Source organism: Rhinoraja longicauda, chromosome 18 (assembly GCF_053455715.1).
Source record: "Rhinoraja longicauda isolate Sanriku21f chromosome 18, sRhiLon1.1, whole genome shotgun sequence".
Classification (NCBI taxonomy): domain Eukaryota; kingdom Metazoa; phylum Chordata; class Chondrichthyes; order Rajiformes; family Arhynchobatidae; genus Rhinoraja; species Rhinoraja longicauda.
Genome location: NC_135970.1, coordinates 7320335 through 7339240, shown reverse-complemented (window position 1 = coordinate 7339240; position 18906 = coordinate 7320335). Strand labels below are relative to the sequence as shown.

The following is an 18906-nucleotide window of genomic DNA, read 5'->3' as shown; positions in this document are numbered from 1 at the left end:
GACATCTTTTTGATAAATAAAGTTTATTTTTGACATAGGAGGTGCTGGGTGGACCCGGGACGACCCCCTACCCCGGGGCCCCGCTGGGACTAGGGCTGGGACTGGGGCACTGGGGCTCTGGGACTGGGGCTCTGGTTCTGGGGCTCTGGGACTGGGGCACTGGGGCTCTGGGTCTGGGGACTGGGGCTCTTGGGCACTGGGGCTCTGGGGCTGGGGCTCTGGGTCTGGGGACTGGGGCTCTGGGGCTGGGGCACTGGGGGTCTGGGGCTCTGGGGCAGGGGCTCTGGGACTGGGGCTGGGGGGTCTGGGGCTGGGGCTCTGGGGCTGGGGGTCTGGGGCTCTGGGACTGGGGCTGGGGCTGGGGCTCTGGGGCACTGGGGCTGGGGCTCTGGGGCTGGGGCACTGGGGCAGGGGCTCTGGGGCTGGGGCTGGGGGTTGGGGCTCTGGGGCTGGGGCTCTGGGGCACTGGGACTGGGGGTCTGGGGCTGGGGCTCTGGGGCTGGGGCTCTGGGGCTGGGGCTCTGGGGCACTGGGGCTGGGGGTCTGGGGCTCTGGGACTGGGGCTCTGGGGCTGGGGCTCTGGGGCTGGGGCACTGGGGCTGGGGGTCTGGGGCTCTGGGACTGGGGCTCTGGGGCTGGGGCTCTGGGGCTGGGGCTCTGGGGCTCTGGGACTGGGGCTCTGGGGCTGGGACTCTGGGGCTGGGTCTGGGGGGCCGGGGACGCTCCGGCGCTGGGATCCGCCCTCAGGGGGCCGGGGTTGGGACTGGGGCCAGGGACGCTCCGGCGCTGGGATCCGCCCTCAGGGGCCGGGCTTCCTCTCCTTTGTCACTCGCCTCGCATTCCGCCCAGTCAGTTTCGCAGCGGCCCCGAGGCAAGAGCAGCGTGTGAGCGGACAGCAGTGCGGGTGAGAGCCGCGGGGCCGGGCCGGGAAGGGAAGGGAAGGGAAGGGAAGGGAAGGGAAGGGAAGGGAAGGGAAGGGAAGGTCCACCAAGTCCGCAGCCGGGGATCCCAACTTTCATCGGCCGACGAGAAAGTCCGAGCTTCCATTTGTTGCTGGGCGGTGGAGACCCTGTTGTGGGCTCGCAGAAACTAGGTGTAGGATCCTGCTGTGTACTGGCGGGAGTGGTGTGTGTGGGACCCTGCTGTGTACTGGCGGGAGTGGTGTGTGTGGGACCCTGCTGTGTACTGGCGGGAGTGGTGTGTGTGGGATCCTGCTGTGTACTGGCGGGAGTGGTGTGTGTGGGATCCTGCTGTGTACTGGCAGTTTTGGGGCTTGGCGATGGGATCGTGAGTGCACTGATGAAGCGAGTCAGTGTTTCGGTGTGTGGAGTTTTGCTCAGGAGAAACTGCCATTTGTAGTCCCTGAACAGCAGTTATGTTGTGTTGGGCTGTGGTTGTGTTGTGTTGTGCAGTGGTTGTGTTGGGCTGTGGTTGTGTTGTGCTGTGTGACCCCGACATTCTGGAAGTTCATTGGAGTCTCAGAGCCCCTAACTCCAAGCCGCAGGCTCTGTGAGGTGGTGCTGAGACCAAGGAGTGTGTTGGTCTTCCCCAGCAGGATTAAATACCTGCACACCTGGTCACAGGGCGCAGATGATGGTCAGTCGGTGGCCACTAATCCCACAACCTAACCATGCTGTTGGGATCACAGGCTCATTCTCACACAACCACAGTGCTGGGGGAGGCCATTTAACACGGACTAACCGGCTCCTCCCACTCCCCAGAGACTTGCTTTCTCTTTTGGTACTTGTCCAGCTCCTTGTTTTGTTAAGGATCTGATGGGACCTTGACCTGTTTTGTCTTCAATCCTTGTTTACAGTGTGTTTCAGCCCATAGAAACAGAGGATCACATTTGGGATGATAGGTGGTGTGTTTTGGAGGATGCAGTCTGGAGATGCTGGCCCAGAGGAGAGGCTGTGCGTGTCCACATCACTGTGGTGCTAACTGGTTTGTTTGTTCTGGGACTGCTTTATCCTCTGTGTAACCGCGGAAAGTAGTTTGGCTACTTGTAGTTTGGCGAGAAAGTAGTTTGGCGAGATGAGAAAACACCAGAGAGTGGTGAGTCTGTGGAATTCTCTGCCACAGAAGGTAGTTGAGGCCAGTTCATTGGCTATATTTAAGAGGGAGTTAGATGTGGCCCTTAAGGCTAAAGGGATCAGGGGTTATGGAGAGAAGGCAGGTACAGGTTACTGAGCTGGATGATCAGCCATGATCATATTGAATGGTGGTGCAGGCTCGAAGGGCTGAATGGCCTACTCCTGCACATATTTTCTATGTTTGTCCTGTTGTCCCTGCCTTTGTTTAGATGCCCCTCATCAGATGGTGTTATGTGGCACAGAGCAACCATCTCAGGTAGACAAATATTGATGCTAATGGGCAGGCTTGTCTGAGGGTTTAGTGCTGTTAAATATAAAGTATTTTCCCAGAAATAATTTGTGTTCCCTTCCGTACCCGCTCATTCACTTCCCCTACCACTCTGCTTATGTTGCACATGAAGGCTAGGGTGTTGCAGGTGTGGAGTTGGTGGTGCGTCTCCGCTGGTGTGTATCTGGGGCACTAGTGTTACCAAGGTCCAGGCCTCTCACAGGGTTCAGCTTTCAGTTTTTAGCAAAGAACTCCAATGTGTGATTTGGGGTGTTATGAAATGTTGAGTTTGATTAATCTCTGACCACTCCCTGTGTGATATGACCTCATGATTTATCAAAAAGTAATTGGGAACACTGTACTGATGTACAACAGTGCATTCCAAACATGATGCATATTTGTTTGCTGAGCTGGGACTAATACACAAGCTTGCATTTAGGAACAGGTAGAGTCCACTTGGTTCCTCAAGGATGCTCCAACTGCCAACTATTACTTTATTATTTTCACACGTATCAAGATACAGTGTCTTGCTTGCTGTCCAGGCAAATCATACCATAAATTAGTGCAATCAAACCATGCACAACAGGTATTGCAAAACGAGAAAGGAAACCGTGCGTAGAATATGGTGTTCCAGCTACAGAGAAAGTGCAGGCAATTTAAAAAAAGTGTAAGGGCAGCATCACGGTAGATTCGTAGGTTGGGAGTACATCTTTATTTTATGAAAGGTCCAGTCAAGAGTCTGATAAGTGGGGAAGAAGCTGTTCTTGAATCTGGTGGTATGTACTTACAGGCTTTTGTATCATTTGCCTGGTGGAAGAGGTGAAAAGAGAGAATGAGGGGTGTGATGGGTCCTTGATTATGTTGGCTGCTTTCCCAAAATAGAGTGATACACATGAAGTTGGGTGGGGGTGCATGGATGATTTGGACCGAAGGGACTGTTTCTGTGCTGTATGACTCTATAACTATTATTCAGAATAGAGAATATATACAAAAGGTCTTGGACAGAGCAGTTGCCAAATCCAGCTGTGATGCATCTTGATAAGATCCTTTCTATGGTGCATCAGCAGAAAATGGTAAGGGTCATTGGAGAAATGCAGAATTTCCTTAGCCTTCTGAAGTCTTAATCCAAGACTGACCTAATTGTAAACCTCAAATCTGAATTCCCAACCACCCTGGGCAACCCTTTACCCCTTTGCTTATCAAGAATCTACATGCATCCACCTTTAAAAAAAATCTAAGTCTTTATTTTCACCATCCTTGGAAGGGGAAAAAACCCCTCACCTCTGTCTTATTTGCAAACAGTGATTCCTAGTTTTCAGTTAGTCATTAGGTATACAGCAGAGAAACAGGCCGTTTGGCCATTTATATCCATATCAAACATCCAGTGCCTAGCTATACTAATCCAATTTACTGGCTTGATCTATAGCTACCGATGCCTTATTGATTCCAGTGCTCAGATGGATATTTGTTCCATGATGTGAGAGTACCATGCTCCACCACACTCACACAGTGCGTTCCAGGTTCCAACCACCCTCTCTGTTCAAGAATAATCTTTCCTCAGATCTGCCTTAAAGCCCTTACTCCTTAAACCTCTGCCCTCTGATTTTAGCTGTCTCTTTGCACGGAAAAATTCTCTGCATCAACCCCATCAAGACTCTTCAAGATCTTTCATGTTTCAATCAAGTCCCCTCTCTCTCTCTCTCTCTCTCTCTCTCTCTCTCTCTCTCTCTCTCTCTCTCTCTTTCTCTCTCAAACTCCCTCAAACTCCGGCAGATGCAAACCCAGCCTGTTCAACCTTCCCCTGACAGACAACGTGCCCATCCCAGGCTTGTGCTTTGATAAAGACACTGTTTACTCATTCCCTGTGGATTGATGTTGATAATTAACCTGCTGATGCCTTGTCTGACTCGGTGCCTTTAACCACCACACTGTGTCTGGGTGTCTGATACAACTGCTGAGCAAGTGATCACCTGTGTGTAGAGGTGAAACTGAAAATTCACATACTCATTCAGGAGTGGGGAGTCAGCTGGCAACTATTTCAGTTACATTTTTGTTGCCAGGTCCTCTTGCAGCCAAGTCCCGCTGAACATCAATGTAATTGGATAAAAATATGTGAAAGCAAGGCTGGTTTAGTATATCGCGGTAAATCTGCGCTCAGTGACTCCGCTGGCACATTTTCCAACCCCTCCCCTGCTCTCCCTCACAACAGACTGTTGACAACAAGCTTCCAAATGGAGACACAAGAAACTCAAGATGCTGTCAGCAGGTCAGGTGGTACATGTGGAGGGAATGGGCAAATGACATCTCAGGGCAAGAGCTTTCTTCAGACTAATTGTATTGGGGGGGGGGGAGAGGAAGCTGGAAAGGAGAGGTGGAGGCAGGACTAAGCCTGGCAAGTGATTTAGTTTTAGTTTAGTTTAGAGATACAGTGTGGAAATAGGCGCTTTGGCCCACAGAGTCCATGCTGGTCAGCGGTCCCCACACATTAACACTATCTTACACACACCAGGGACAATTTTACATTTTTACCAAGTCAATTTACCTACAAACCTGCACGTCTTTGGAGTGTGGGAGGAAACCGAAGAACTCAGAGAAAACCCACGCAGGTCACGGGGAGAACGTACAAACTCCGTACAGACAGCAACCATAGTCGGGATCGAACCCGGGTCTCCAGCGCTGTAAGGGAGCAACTCTACCGCTGCGCCACCCATCGGTAGATAAGTGGATACTGATGAGGGAGCATGATTGGCAGATGGATGGCGTAAGGACAAAGGCTAGAGGTGAGAAGGGGACAAAGGGGCGTCAGATTAGGAGAGGAGTGAAATGTAAAGCCTGGGGGAGGGATATTAGTGGAAGGGACATGAGGGAGGAGAAAGAGGGGGGCTAAAAGAGAAATCAGGGACTTGGGGACAGGAGATGAAAGGAGCAGGGTGACTAGGGAGCTGGGAATGGTGGGAGAAACCTGTGCATACTAATGGGTGGTGGGGGAGAGAGAGGACTACGTACTTGAAATTGGAGAATTCAGTATTCATACTGTGGGGTTTAAACTATGCAAGAGGTGCTGTTCTTTCAGTTTGCACCTGGCCTCACTCTGGTAATGGAGGAGGCCCCGGACAGAAAAGTCAGTCTGGAAGTGAGAAGAAAGGTTAATGCAGGAGATCCAGCAGGCCTTGGCTGTCAGAGAGTAACTGTTTCGCAAAATGGTCGCCTCATCTACTCTTGGTGTCGCCAAAGTATACATCGTCACATTGGGAGCAGCAAATGCAGTGGATGAGATTAGAGGAGGAGCACGTGAACCTCTGTTTCACCTGGAAGGGCCGGCCTCTGGGGTACTGGGGTTGAAACTGGGAGAAGAGATGTACATCTCTTGTGGTGCAGGGCAAAGTCGCTGGGGAGGGAGCGGGTTAGCTGGGATGGAGCAAACCCAGTGGTCCCAATGGAAAGCAAAAAGGAGTGAGATGGGAAGATGTGACTGGTGGTGAATTCCACTTTGAAGTTGTGGAGTTTTCTGAGAATGATGTGTTGGATGCGGAGACCGGTGGGTTGAAGGTGAGGATGAGGGAACTCTATCCTTGTTCCATCTAGGAGGGAGGAGGAGGGAACAAGAACTGAACTGCTGGAGACACTGGTGAGGGCTCCATCTACATCTAAGTGCAATGCTGGCACACAGGTACTCCAGGCACTGTCTCTTTGAATGCGAGCCACCTTCACCCTTAACAGTTGAACCACTGCGTGGGAAATCACACCCAGTCCAAGTATGGGGAATGGAGAAACCAGAACCCTGAGTTGTAGCAAGGACGGCTGTGAACAAGCACCCTCGCCCTTGTGACTTCACAGGCTTGTTACAGAACCCATTACAAGACCCAGTCCCTGACTGTAATAATGGCAGCTGACTCCCCGCGGGATATTCCGCCATCAAGGTATAGGAAGGATGTAATAGCTCGGGAGAGGAGAATCACTGGGATGCTGCCTGGGGTGGAGTAGTTTGATTATGAGGAGAGGGCAGGGGGTGGGGAAGACTGGAAATAAATATCCACTCTCTTTATTGTGGTCCCCCCCCCCCACTGCAGCACACACCCATTTCACCCCCAATCTCCCACCACCCCAGCCACCCTGCCCCTTTCCCCTCCTTTGTACACTCATCTCCTCCATTTCTCTTTTATCCCCCTCTCTTTCCCTTCCCCTGCCTCCTTCCAAGCATATTCTCTCCGGCTTTACATTTCACTCCTCCTCCTCTCTCCATATCTGACACCCTTTTGTCTCCCTTTCACTGGCCTTTTGTCACTTTCTCCATCCACCTACCAATCAGCCCCATTGCTTGCATGTCATGCTATTGTGCTGTCTGGCGAGAAACGGCAGCGCTGGTCCTAACCTGTATCTGCAAGCTGGCCATCACCTGCAACACAGCCAGTGACAATGGTGCAGGTCCATGCCTGTAACGAACACTGTCAGTGTCCCCATCACGGGCTCATGCCTGTAACACTGTCAGTGACACCATCACGGGTCCATGCCTCTCACACGCCATTATAGGTCCTTGCCAGTAACCACTGTTGATGACAGTGCAGTGGCCTCAGGCTATGATAGGACCGATCTTGTCCATAATAACATCAGTGACAGAATGATGGGCCTACCTGTAACAGCAGATTACCAGTAACACACCGGGATGGAGCCTGTGCCTGTCGTTCACTACCACAGCAAGAAGCTGCCTGGCCTGTCACAGTATGTGGAATGGTGTGTGGTAATGTAGGTGTGTCATGCGCAGGACTCTTTTACTTGCAATTAATCTCAGCCATCCTGTTATCCATTAATGTGAACCTAGTGAGGTGGGGCGGCGCAGTGGTGCAGGTGGTAGTGCTGCCACCTCACAGTTCCACTGACCCAGGTTCCATCCTGACCAAAGGTCTACAGAAATAAGGAGGGATAATGGAACTGATGGGACACAAAATGCAAGAGTAACTCAGCGAGACAGGCAACATCTCTGTAGAGAAGGAATGGGTAATGTTTTGGATCGAGGCCTTTCTTCAGACCCGAAACATCACCCATTCCTTCTCTCCAGAGATACTACCTGTCCCACTGAGTTACTCCAGCATTTTGTGTCTATTTTTGGTTTAAACCAGCATCTGCAGTTCCTTCCTACACAAAGGGACTGTCTCTCCTTGGGGCTGGTATGGATCTGATTGGCCAAATGGCCTCCCAGTGAGTGGTGGTGAGCATAAGGTATTAGATGACCGAGCTGTGGTTTCAGAGTGGGAGGAAGTGTGTATTGTGTTATATTCAGAGGTGTTAACGTGTCAGAGCCAGTTAACTGGAACGATATCTGCAAGGGGCAGGTTGTGTGCAGGGGACAGGGTGGACGGACTGGCTGGACGTAAAGAGTCAGTGGGCTGAGGAAACAAAAGAACCCGTGAATCCTGGTGGTGTGGATGTGGAGAGGAAGTTTCCCCTAGTGGGAGAATCGAGAACTAGTGGTCATTGTTTAAATAAAGAACTAGTGGTCACTGTTTAAATAAAAGTCACCCAGCAACATAGATATGGCGATATCTTTTCTGGAGAAACAAAAAAACAAAGTGGTGGAGGAACTCTGTTGAGCAACAGGAACTCTGGTGAGTTTCACCAGCACTTTGTTTTATGCTCAAGGTTCTTGCAGTCTCTTGTGTCTCCGATGTCTTTCTGGGTTGTGAGTCTTTTTAACTCTCTTCCACAAAGGATACTGGAAGCAGAGCCTTTAAATATCTTTGTATGCTTATGATAACAGGGAGTGAATGGGTGGTGGGGTTAGTGTGAATGGGTGGTGGGGTTAGTGTGAATGCAGTCACATGCTGATCAGACATGATCTTACTGAATAGCAGAGCAGGCTCAAGGAGCAGAATGGCCTCCTCCTGTTCCTGTCCGATCGGGAGGAGGAAAGGAATGGCCAGTGGAGGTGGGATCAGTGACATCTTCAACAGAGGGGATGCTGTGCTCCGTGATGGAAGCAGTGGAACAATAATGCCCGGCCTTCTCCAGTGACAAGCAGTCTCCAGTCACAGTGCGGCCCCGCAGTGGTGTGCTGTGTGTGGGACTGTAAGTGAGCGAGAGGTGAGTGTGAGTGTGCAAGGGTGTGTGTCTGTGAGTGCAAGGGTGTGTGTCTGAGTGTGCATGTCTGAGTGCAAGTGCGTGTGTGTGAGTGTGCAAGGGGCATGTGTCTGAGTGCAAGCGGTTGTGTGTCCGTGAGTATGCAAGGGGTGTGTGTCTGTGAGTGTGCAAGGGTGTGTCTGAGTGTGCAAGGGGTGTGTATCCGTGAGTATGCAAGGTGTGTATGTCTGGGAGTGTGCAAGGGTGTGTGGCTGAGTGCAAGGGTTTGTGTGTCTGTGACTGCAAGAGTTTGTGTGTCTGATTGCAAGAGTTTGTGTGTCTGATTGCAAGGGTGCCTGTGTCTGTGATTGTGCAAGAGTTTGTGTGTCTGATTGTGCAAGGGTGCGTCCCCGTGACTGTGCAAGGATGTGTGCGTCCGTGACTGCAAGGGTGTGTGTGTCCATGACTGTGCAAGGGTGTGTGCAGGAGGGTATATGGTTGTGTGTGTGGTAGACAGATTGTAGTGGTTAGGCTACAGGTAAGTGGTGGTGTAGGCATGCCCCCTCTTGCCGACACACACCCTTACCCTTTCTCAAAGTGGGTGCTGGTAAACTAATTCAGATGAAGTTGTGAAGTGTGCGCATTTACTCACCACAGTCAAAACCCCAACACCTCTGTCTGGTTCCATTAAAATGCTTTTCAAAAAGCCACAAATAATCGAAAGCAATTCACTGAAAATTTGAAATGCAACTATAAATGCTCATCGGGTCAGGTGGCATCTGTGGAGCGAGGAGTTGATGTCTTGGGTTGGAGAGCTTTCATCAAAGTGAGGAGAGGTCAGGGGGAAGAATCATGGGGACTGTTGGACTGTGGGGAAGGTGGTGATGGCTGGTGTTAATGACGAGGATTGACTGGGACCTGTAAATAGCAGCGAGATAAGACACCTGGAATGAGCGAGAGAGGACGAAACGACCAGTAGTCGTTCAATGTTTCAGCAGTTTGGCAAGCACTGCCCTTCCAAACTGGGGCAAGGGAAAATCAAAATAACTCCAGGTGCTGGAAATCTAAACCAAAAGCAGCAGGCATTGGAAACATCCATCAGGTCAGGCTGCATCTGTGGGAAGAGAAACAGAGTTCATGTTTCAGGTCAAAGACCCGTTGTCAGAACTGGGAAGGAGAGCAAGGAAGCTTGTTAGACTGCAGGAAGGGGCATGTCACTGGCAGGGTAACACGCGGGTATAAGTGTTCGACAAACTTTATCTCTGCTTCTCTTCCCACAGATGCTGCCTGACTTGCTGAGTGTTTTCTGTTTTTGTTTTGGGCATTGGGATAATCCAGAGAGGAATGAGGGCCCAGGGAGTTGGGAATGCCATGGGATTTGCACCGTGCAGGGAGCAGTGGTGGTCTCTCTCTGTGCTGAGGTGATGTCCGCTGTTGCGGTCATCTGTGCTGAGGCTGTGGTCTCTGCTGAAGCTGGCTATTGTCTCCTTCAGGCTGTGAAGGCTCCTTTGTGCTCCCCGGTGACTGGCACTGATGTGCACACACTGCCCCCAGCTGCACACAAGCCAAGCTCCCTTTGTGGAGGGAGCTCAGCACAGTAGCTGTTAGCCGGCTCTACAACCGTGCCAGGCATCACAAGCACAGCCGCTCAGAATTCTGTGCTCCCTGAGCTACGGGAGGGGGGTGCCTCACATCATCTGGTGCGAGGATGGACCGTCGGGGATTGGATAGTGATCGTGGCCGCTTGTGTCCGAGTGTGGGTGAGGAAGGGACATCGAGACCCTGTCTCACGCTGGGTCTTTTACAGCTGGGTCGATGAGTATAGGAGTCAGGAGGTCATGGTGCAGCTTTAGAGGACTTTGCTTAGGCCATATTGAAGTATTGTATGGAGTTCTGGCCACCCCATGAAGAACGTGGAGGCTTTGGAGAGGGTGCAGAAGATGTTTAGCAGAATGATGTCTGGAATTAGACGTAAGAAGAGGCTGGACAAACGTGGACTCTTCTCTCTGGAAATCAGAGACCTGTTGGAAGTTTATAAAATTATAAAAGGCACAGAAAGGGTAGACAGTCAGAACGTTATTCCCAGGATGGAAATGAGGACATAATTTAAAAATGAGAGGGGCTAAGTTTAAAGGAGGTTTAGGGGCAGGGCATTTTTGATGTAGAGAGAGGTGGATGAGTGGAATGCATTGCCAGGAGTGGCGATGGAAGGAGCATGATAACGGGGTTGAATAGGCCATGGATAAGCAGGGAATTGAGGGATATCGTTCACATGCAGGCAGAGTTGAACTTGGCATCAGTACCATTCAGCTCGTGTGGGCCGAAGGGCCTGTTCCGATGCTGCACTGTGTTTTATGTGAGCTGGACTAGTGAGCTCTGCCTCTCCAGTGCTGCCAAGTGAATATCCTGGGAAGCAGAAGCAGTCGGCCATTTCAATTAGCTCCTGGAGGCACAATGGGAAGTGTGACGGGTAAATGCTGGTGGGTGCATTGAGCCTGCCTTTCCACAGCGGACAGGCATTGGGACCCCATCCCCACGCTGTCCATCCGTTCAGACCCCAGCCTCTGTTCCGGTTGCTCAGTTGGTGGGTTCTGACATGGGGCTTGTCTGATGTGGGAATCCGCAGCAGGCCATTCAGCCCCTCTCGTGCGTGCTTTCCCATTCAGTCAGCCATGGCCTGATTGGAATCTCAGCTTCGCATTCCCACACCGCGGCAGCAACCTTTCACCCCTGTGCTTGTCAAGCATCTAAATATATTCAAGGACTGGCTCCTCCAGCACAGTAAAAACCTGCTTTGATCAGCTGCCAAAGAGTTACATCCTTCCTTAAATAAGGAGATTGTTACTGTACATTGTACTCCACTGTTTCACCAATGTTCAAATAACTGGAGCATATCCTCCCTCCTTTTGTCTTCATTTCTCACTGCAATGAACAGCACAATCCTGCCAGCTTTGCTAATTACTTACTGTATCTGCACACTAGTGCAAATTATACAAAAGGTGCACCTCAAACAATTCTTCATCGTTTAGATAATGAGCCTTTTTACCTCTGCTGCCAAAATAGCCAACCTTCATATTTCCCCACACTGTACTCCATTTGCCAACTCTTTATCCGCTCACTGTGTCCATTCAATTAACCTGATACGTGGCCTCAACCTGAACACTTCCTTTCCCCCCTCAACTCACCCTCTCAATCTGCCGAGTTGCTCCAGCAGTTTGTTCTTCATCCTATTCCCTGCTCCAACATGGGAAGAGATTACCAGAGGAAAAGATTCAAAGCCTCCTTCAAGAAATGCGACATTTCCCCTGACTCTCAGAAATCTCTGACCCATGCCCTGTGGACCTGGAGAAGGAGCATTTGGGATGGGAATGAAAAGTCGAGGCACAGAAAGATGCCCAGAACAAGGAGTGCACCTGCCCGCCCACACCCTCACGCACCTCCTGCCCCCGTCTGTGGCCGGCTCGTCCGGTGCCAAGTTGGGCTCGTCAGCAACCTGAGAGCCCTGCCCCCGTCTGTGGCCGGCTCGTCCGGTGCCAAGTTGGGCTCGTCAGCAACCTGAGAGCCGGATTGAAGTGATTCGCCCTCATTCCTGCCATAGGAGGTCAAATTGGAGCCAGCCATTGGCAGTGGAATCCGAGGACCCTGGGGAGAGGTGGCCACCATGGGGAGAGGTGGCCATCATGGGGAGAGGTGGCCACCATGGGGAGAGGTGGCCACCAAGGGGAGAGGTGGCCACCACGGGGAGAGGTGGCCACCACGGGGAGAGGTGGCCACCACGGGGAGAGGTGGCCACCACGGGGAGAGGTGGCCACCACGGGGAGAGGTGGCCACCACGGGGAGAGGTGGCCATCATGGGGAGAGGTGGCCACCATGGGGAGAGCCTTCGTGCTCTGTGTGTGGGAACACAGCCCCTTTAAGGCAGGAGAGTTGTGGATTGTGTTAGCTCTGTGGATACAGGTGGTGGCGAGGAATGTGGGTGGGTCTGGGCAACAGGCAGCAGTGCAGTTGCTAACAGAAGCCATGCAGAATGAACACAATGTCCAGGCTGCTCTCCCACTGTGCTGTGCAGAGAAAGAAGGGACCCATACTCATCCATTCACCCCTAACCACACTGTACAGACACGGGAGGGTCAGACACACCTCACCCTGTCTGTACAGAATGGGGAGGATCACACACACCTCGCCCTGTATTGTAAACAAGAGGAGAATCGTACCCACCTCACTCTGCACCGTACACAATAGAACAGGCACACGTGTTTCACCATGTATGGTAGACACAGGAAGGTCACATAATCGGTACCCTGTACCATAAACGATAGGAAAACCACACCCACTCTACATCGTACCCTTCTGATCTGTATGGTTCAGGGTGAGATGTGTGTGTGATACAACAGTTATGAACAGTGCAGGGTGAGACGTGTGTGTCTATCTGTGAGAGACTCTCCTGTGTATGCTACAGTACGAGGTGTGTGTGATCCAACTGTTCTGTTCGGTACAGGCTAATTGTGTGTGTGTGTGTGTGAGACTCTCCTGTGTTTATATCGTACAGGCTGAGCTGTGAGGGACCCCCCTGTGTGTGTTTAGTCCAGGAGGAGGTGTGTAGGTTTTAGTGGGCTGATGTTAACACTAAACCATATTCTAGTCGGGGAGGGTAAAGAATTGTTGGGGCTGGACTGTCATTGACAGTAAACTTGCTGTGTCTCTGTCCCTCCCACAGATCAACAGTGAGACAGGATGGGTGAGTACGTTGAGAAGCGGGACACCTGCGGGACTATCTGTCTGAAGTACCTACTCTTCATCTTCAACTTCTTCTTCTGGGTAAGGCTGCAGTCTGTTTGCCCGGGGGCTCTGGAGCTTGGAACCTGGGGCCCGACATTGTCCCTCAGGGTGGGGTCTGGGGTCTGCACTCCTTGAGCTGGGGGCTGTGAGTGCAGTCAGCAGTGTGTAGCAGGGCCCGTGTGGGGAGGGTGACTGATGGATGGTACAAAGGGCAGTGTACTGTGTTTCACAGGTCTGGGAGAATTCGATGGGTCTGTGACCAGGGGCTTTGTCCACATGGCCAAGAGAGTGTCTGATGGGACAGTACAGGAGGAGATCCACCCGGTCTGTTCCGGGCCACCAGATACATACACCTGAGAATAGACTCTTGTGGAAATCTAGGGAAAGATCGGGTGGGACGGTGGGGGGGACAGATTCGGTGGGACACTGGGGGAGTGGGGGGGGGGGGGAATTAGCCACAGTGAGGTGGCGGGGATAGGTCCAGTGGGACTGGGAGATCTCTTAGTAGCTCCAGTAGGAGGCATGGAGAAATCTGGTGGGAGGCATGGAGAGGTCTGGTGGGAGGGGGGGCGGGGGTCCAGTGGGAGGTGAGGTGGTCTAGTGGGGATGATCCTGTTGATGGTCAGGTCCAGTGTAACTGGTCAAATGGTGGGGTGAGCTGGTCAGATATGGGAGGTCCACTTGGTGGTGTGGTGGGGTGGTCCTGTTGGTCTAAAGGGATGAGCTAGTCACATGGTGTTGGTTCCGTTAGTCTGTTGGGGTGAGCTGGACTGGTGGGGTGGTCCTTTGGGGGGGATGAGTGGATCAGGTAGGGTTGTTCGATTTGGGGGTCCCAGTGGTGGTGTCAGTTCCTACCTTGCGAGGTGTTGTCGGGAGACCATGTGGTGTGCTTTGGCCACTGGTGGTGGGGGGTGGGCCACTGGTGGTGGGGGGATGGGCCACTAGTGGTGGGGGGGTGGGCCACTGGTGGTGGGGGGGATGGGCCACCGGTGGTGGGGGGGATGGGCCACTGGTGGTGGGGGGATGGGCCACTGGTGGTGGGGGGGTGGGCCACTGGTGGTGGGGGGGTGGGCCACTGGTGGTGGGGGGGTGGGCCACTGGTGGTGGGGGGGTGGGCCACTGGTGGTGGGGGGGTGGGCCACTGGTGGTGGGGGGTTGGGCCACTGGTGGTGGGGGGGTGGGCCACTGGTGGTGGGGGGGTGGGCCACTGGTGGTGGGGGGTGGGCCACTGGTGGTGGGGGGATGGGCCACTGGGGAGTTGAACCCTGGACTGTTCCAGGAATGAATGCTCCGCCATCTCTTGCAGCTGGCGGGGGTGGTGGTGATGGCTGTTGGCATCTGGACTCTGGCGGAGAAGAGTGACTACATCAGCCTGCTGTCCTCCAGCATCTACGCAGCCACGGCCTACATCCTGGTGGTGGCGGGGGCCGTCGTCATGCTGACCGGGATCCTGGGCTGCTGTGCCACCTTCAAGGAGAGGAAGAACCTGCTCCAGTGGGTAAGGAGCTCACTGTTCCCTGGTCTTTGGTCCTAGATTGTCCCAGCATGCCCGGATGTTGTTCCCAAGTGGTTGTCCACAGGGCGATCCCACAGGAGTGGGCTCTCAGCAAAGTAGGACCAGTCCCAGTGTGTTCCCTACACCTGTTGCACGTATTACACAGCGGGTCTGTAGTGTTTGCCTAGAAGCTAACACTGTGTCTTGTTACTTCTACTCTCCTGTAAGAGTACAAAGACATTGCACTGACAGCTTCCAGCACACAATACCAGGAACCGTACATGTCAGGAACTCAACCGTTATCAGGGTTAAACTGGTGGAAATGTGCAGGAAGGAACTGCAAATGCTGGTTTAAACCAAAAATAGACACCAAAAGCTGGAGTAACTCTGTAGGTCAGACCGCATCTCTGGAGAAAAGGTGACGTTTCGGATCGAGACCCCTCTGAAGACCCAAACCACCTCGACCCAAAACGTCACCTATTCCTTTTCTCCAGAGATGCTGTCTGACCCGCTGTTAAACTAGTGGATGCTGGAGCTTGTAGCCTTGGTGCATGTGTGTGTGTGCATGCCTGGGTGAAATAGCTGGTAAGTATTTCAGTCTGTTAAGCTGCTGATTGCACCTCAAGCTGGCAGGTCATGCCCATTCTGCACTCTGCTGTACATCATTACTATGGGCTACTGCAGTAATCTACTGTTACTGGACCCAATCACTGTACACTTGCTTCTCGAGGAGCCTACTGGTTTCTCACATTGTTCCGAGTTTCCCAGCTTGATAGTGAACGATCATGGATTTCCTGTCAGCCCCCTGGGTCCCTCCGTCACTCTGCAGCTCCGGAATGTGCATGACCCTGGGGAGCTGGTCCTCACCTCCTCCCTCCCCTCCGCTGGTGGTGTAGTCTGGTGTAACGATGGTCATCCCCATTGTCCTCACCTGTTCCCATGTCTCACTTCCCCCTGCTGAAGCTGTGGTTGAAGTGATCCTGTTCCCGAGTGCCCGGGAGTGGGTACGTGGTCTGGGAATGCTGGGATGCAGGGGCGTCTCTCCCTGGACAGTGGGCCGGCAGCCTCGGTTACCCTGGTGAGGTCAGACTGTGTGGGTGCTGCCACGGTTCTAATGTCTAAAATCAGAAGTGTGCTTCTATAGATAGCCCCAAGTCACGCTGCAGACTACATGCCATCTCCTTGTTAGGGAGTGAAGAAGCCCAATGTCTGTCCTGTCACTGACTGCCTTCCTGGGCCTTCACTCTCTGGCCCATTGATGACGTGGCCTTGGTCCTCATCTACCCTCTCCCACTGAATTCACGCTGGTGAAGCTCCAAAACTGTAATCCCTCCATGTGTTGGGAGCAGCATTTACTTACTTTCCACTTCAGAATTTCAGCTTTCAGTCAAAGTTCAGTCCTGACCACTGGTGGAGGTCGGTGTGGTGTTTCCCCCTGTGATCGTTAGCACCCAACAAAAGCTTTTCACTGTACCTCAGTACATGTGACCAAAAACTAAACTGAAACTGATCGTTTGGTAGTCTGGCCGCTGTGAAAGTCCCTTGGTGCAGTAGGTGGCAATAATAGTAGGGAATGCTGTGAGCTGGCATAAACTCCACGGGTCAAACGGCCTCTTGTATTGGAAGAAGATATGAGCAGGTGAAAGCTCATAAGAGGACAAGAAAACAAGGGTAACCCTATGCCACTCGGCCCGCCAGGTGTCCCCGCCATTCAGCGTGACCATGGCTGCTCTCTGTCATTTCTTCTTAACCTTCAATTCTTCAATCTTTCAAATATTTATTTATCTCCACCATAAAAAGATCCAATGATCAGGCCTCCACTACCCTGGGGCCAGAGAGTTCCAGAGAATCATCACCCTCTGAGATAACATGCCTACATACCTCAGTTTCAAATGAAAGGCCCCCTGGAGTTTTGGTCCCCTTGTTCAAGAATCTCTTGAACAAAGCTCTTGGCGGCAAGCGGTAAAGTTGCTGCCTTACAGCACCAGAGACCCGAGTTCAATCCTAACTACGGGTGCTGTCTGTATGGAGTTTCTATGTTCTCCCTGGGCCTGCGTGGGTTTTCTCCGGGATCCCCAATTTCCTCCCACACTCCAAAGACGTACAGGTTTGTAAACTAATTGGCTTGGTATAATTGTGAATTGTTCCTAGTGTGTGTAGAATAGTGTTAGTGTGTGGGGATTGCAGGTTGGTGCGGACTCGGTGGGCCGAAAGGTGTTTAATCTCTAAACCAAACTAAACTAAAAATCCCAACAAGCACCCTGTCAAGGCCACTCGAAACGTCACCCATTCCCTCTCTCCTAAGATGCTGCCTGACCCGCTGAGTTACTCCAGCATTTTGTGATACCTTCCACTTAGGATGTTGTATGTTTGAATAAAGGTCACCCCTCATTCTTCTGAACTCCACTGTTCACAGACCCAAACAGTCTAGCCTGTCATGCAAGGACAAGCCTCTCATCAGTCATTAGCCTGGTGAGTCTCCTTTGTAAGGTCTCCATTGCTATCTCATCCTTTTTTAGGTTAGGGGACCAAAACTGCACAGCATTCCAGGTGTGGCCTCGCTGACACCCTGTAGAATTGCAACACAACCTCCCTGTTCTCAAACCTCAACCTCGATGCAATAAAGGCTAAGATGCAGATAGACACAAAGTGCTGAGACAGAAAAATGGCACCAATGTTTCAGATCAGCCGTAATCTTCTTTACAGGAAGCCCAGGTTCAAGGGGCTTGCTCCTTTTGCTTGTCCTTTGTATGTTCTCGCATATGCTGAGCTTGCCCGAGCTCCCAGGGCTTCCAGTGGGGATGTACCTCGGCTGGGGTTGCAGGGTCCCAGGCATGGAGTTGGGGGTCTCTGAAGGGCAGGGTTCCCACAGGACAAATATCACCAAAATGTCATGGACCCCACACATACTCAGCCTCAAGAAATTGTAGAGAGGAATGGATGCAGGCCAGTCCATCACACAACCATATGTCTACAAGCTCCTCTATATCCTGTTGGGCAGAACATACAAAAGAGGGCAAGCATGCACCACCAGCCTCAGGAACAACTGCTTCCCCCCATGTATTGGATTACTGAATAGTTCACCCATTAGCTAGGATACAGTCCCAATCTTCCAACCTACGTCATTATGGGCCTTAAACTTTTTTATTGTATTTGCAATTTCTCTGCAACAGTAACGTTAAAATGCTGTGACCCTATAATCTGCACTCTGGTATTTTTCTCTTTGCACTCCCTGTTGTACTGTATATGGCTTTATTGCACTTGTGTATAGTATGATTTGATATGACTGGATACTATCCAGTGGAAAGTGCACAAACAAAGCTTTTCACTGTATCTCGGTACATGTGACAATAACAAACAAAAGAATACAACACATACGCACACAGACACAGCCACACATGCAGACCTGCACACACCCCTCACGTGTTCCTTGATTGCTGTGTATATGGAGATCAGGGTCACCCTAGGTTTTGGCTCATGGCACTCGGCACCATTGGAGACGACAGCCGGTCTCTGCAAACCCCCAGGCTACAGTATGACGATCAACTCAGCAAACCCAAAATCCAAAGCAGAGGAGGCTTCACCTGCTCTTCCAGCTGCCCACAGGGGCGGGTGGACAGCCATTTCTATTCCCTGTAGACTTCACCTAAAGTCCTTGGAGAGCTCCTGGCAACATCCTGACAGGAATGGCTGGCTGTAGGCCTGGTGTGTCCCTGTTTGTCACCAGGTCCCTCTGAGCCCTCCCCATCATTGCAGCAGCCACACCTAAAGCAGCAACCCTCGCTGCCCAGCAGAGGCAGAGCGCTGCTTGTCCCTCAGAGGGCTGGCTGTCGTGGTCGCAGCTGCTGGCAGCCGTGAGATCTCGCAAAAGATGAATGGTGCAGTGGGTGGTGAAGTGGACAAGGGGCAGCCGCAGCTCCCGCTGGGAACTGTACATCAGAAGGTCAGGACTTTTGAGGAACTTTCACACTGATGCGCAGCACCCTCCCATCCTGAAGTGGGGAAGGGGTTTCTAGGCAACTGTCTGAAGGCAACAGAGAGCTGTTCCCTGCTTCAGAAGCAGAGTCCCATTGAAGGAACTGGAGGCAGAGGGCAATCCACCAGCTCGTATCAATATATCAACTGGGAGCAGGAGAAGGGCTTTTGACCCGTCAAGTCTGCACCATAAGCATCTGATTGTGGTGGGGGGAGAAAGCTGGAAGAGAGGAGGGTCAGGA

General features: G+C 52.1%; 1 protein-coding gene across 1 annotated transcript in view; it reads left to right on the top strand.

The window, feature by feature from the left end:
- Positions 1–778: 778 nt before the first annotated feature.
- Positions 779–18906, top strand: part of LOC144602222 (CD151 antigen-like) — a 34124-nt gene continuing 15996 nt past the window's right edge. The window contains exons 1-3 of the mRNA XM_078415049.1: positions 779–904; positions 13133–13233; positions 14501–14692. Of these exons, the coding sequence (XP_078271175.1) occupies positions 13150–13233; positions 14501–14692 (276 nt within the window). The 5' untranslated portion in view covers positions 779–904; positions 13133–13149. The remainder of the gene's footprint in view (positions 905–13132; positions 13234–14500; positions 14693–18906) is intronic.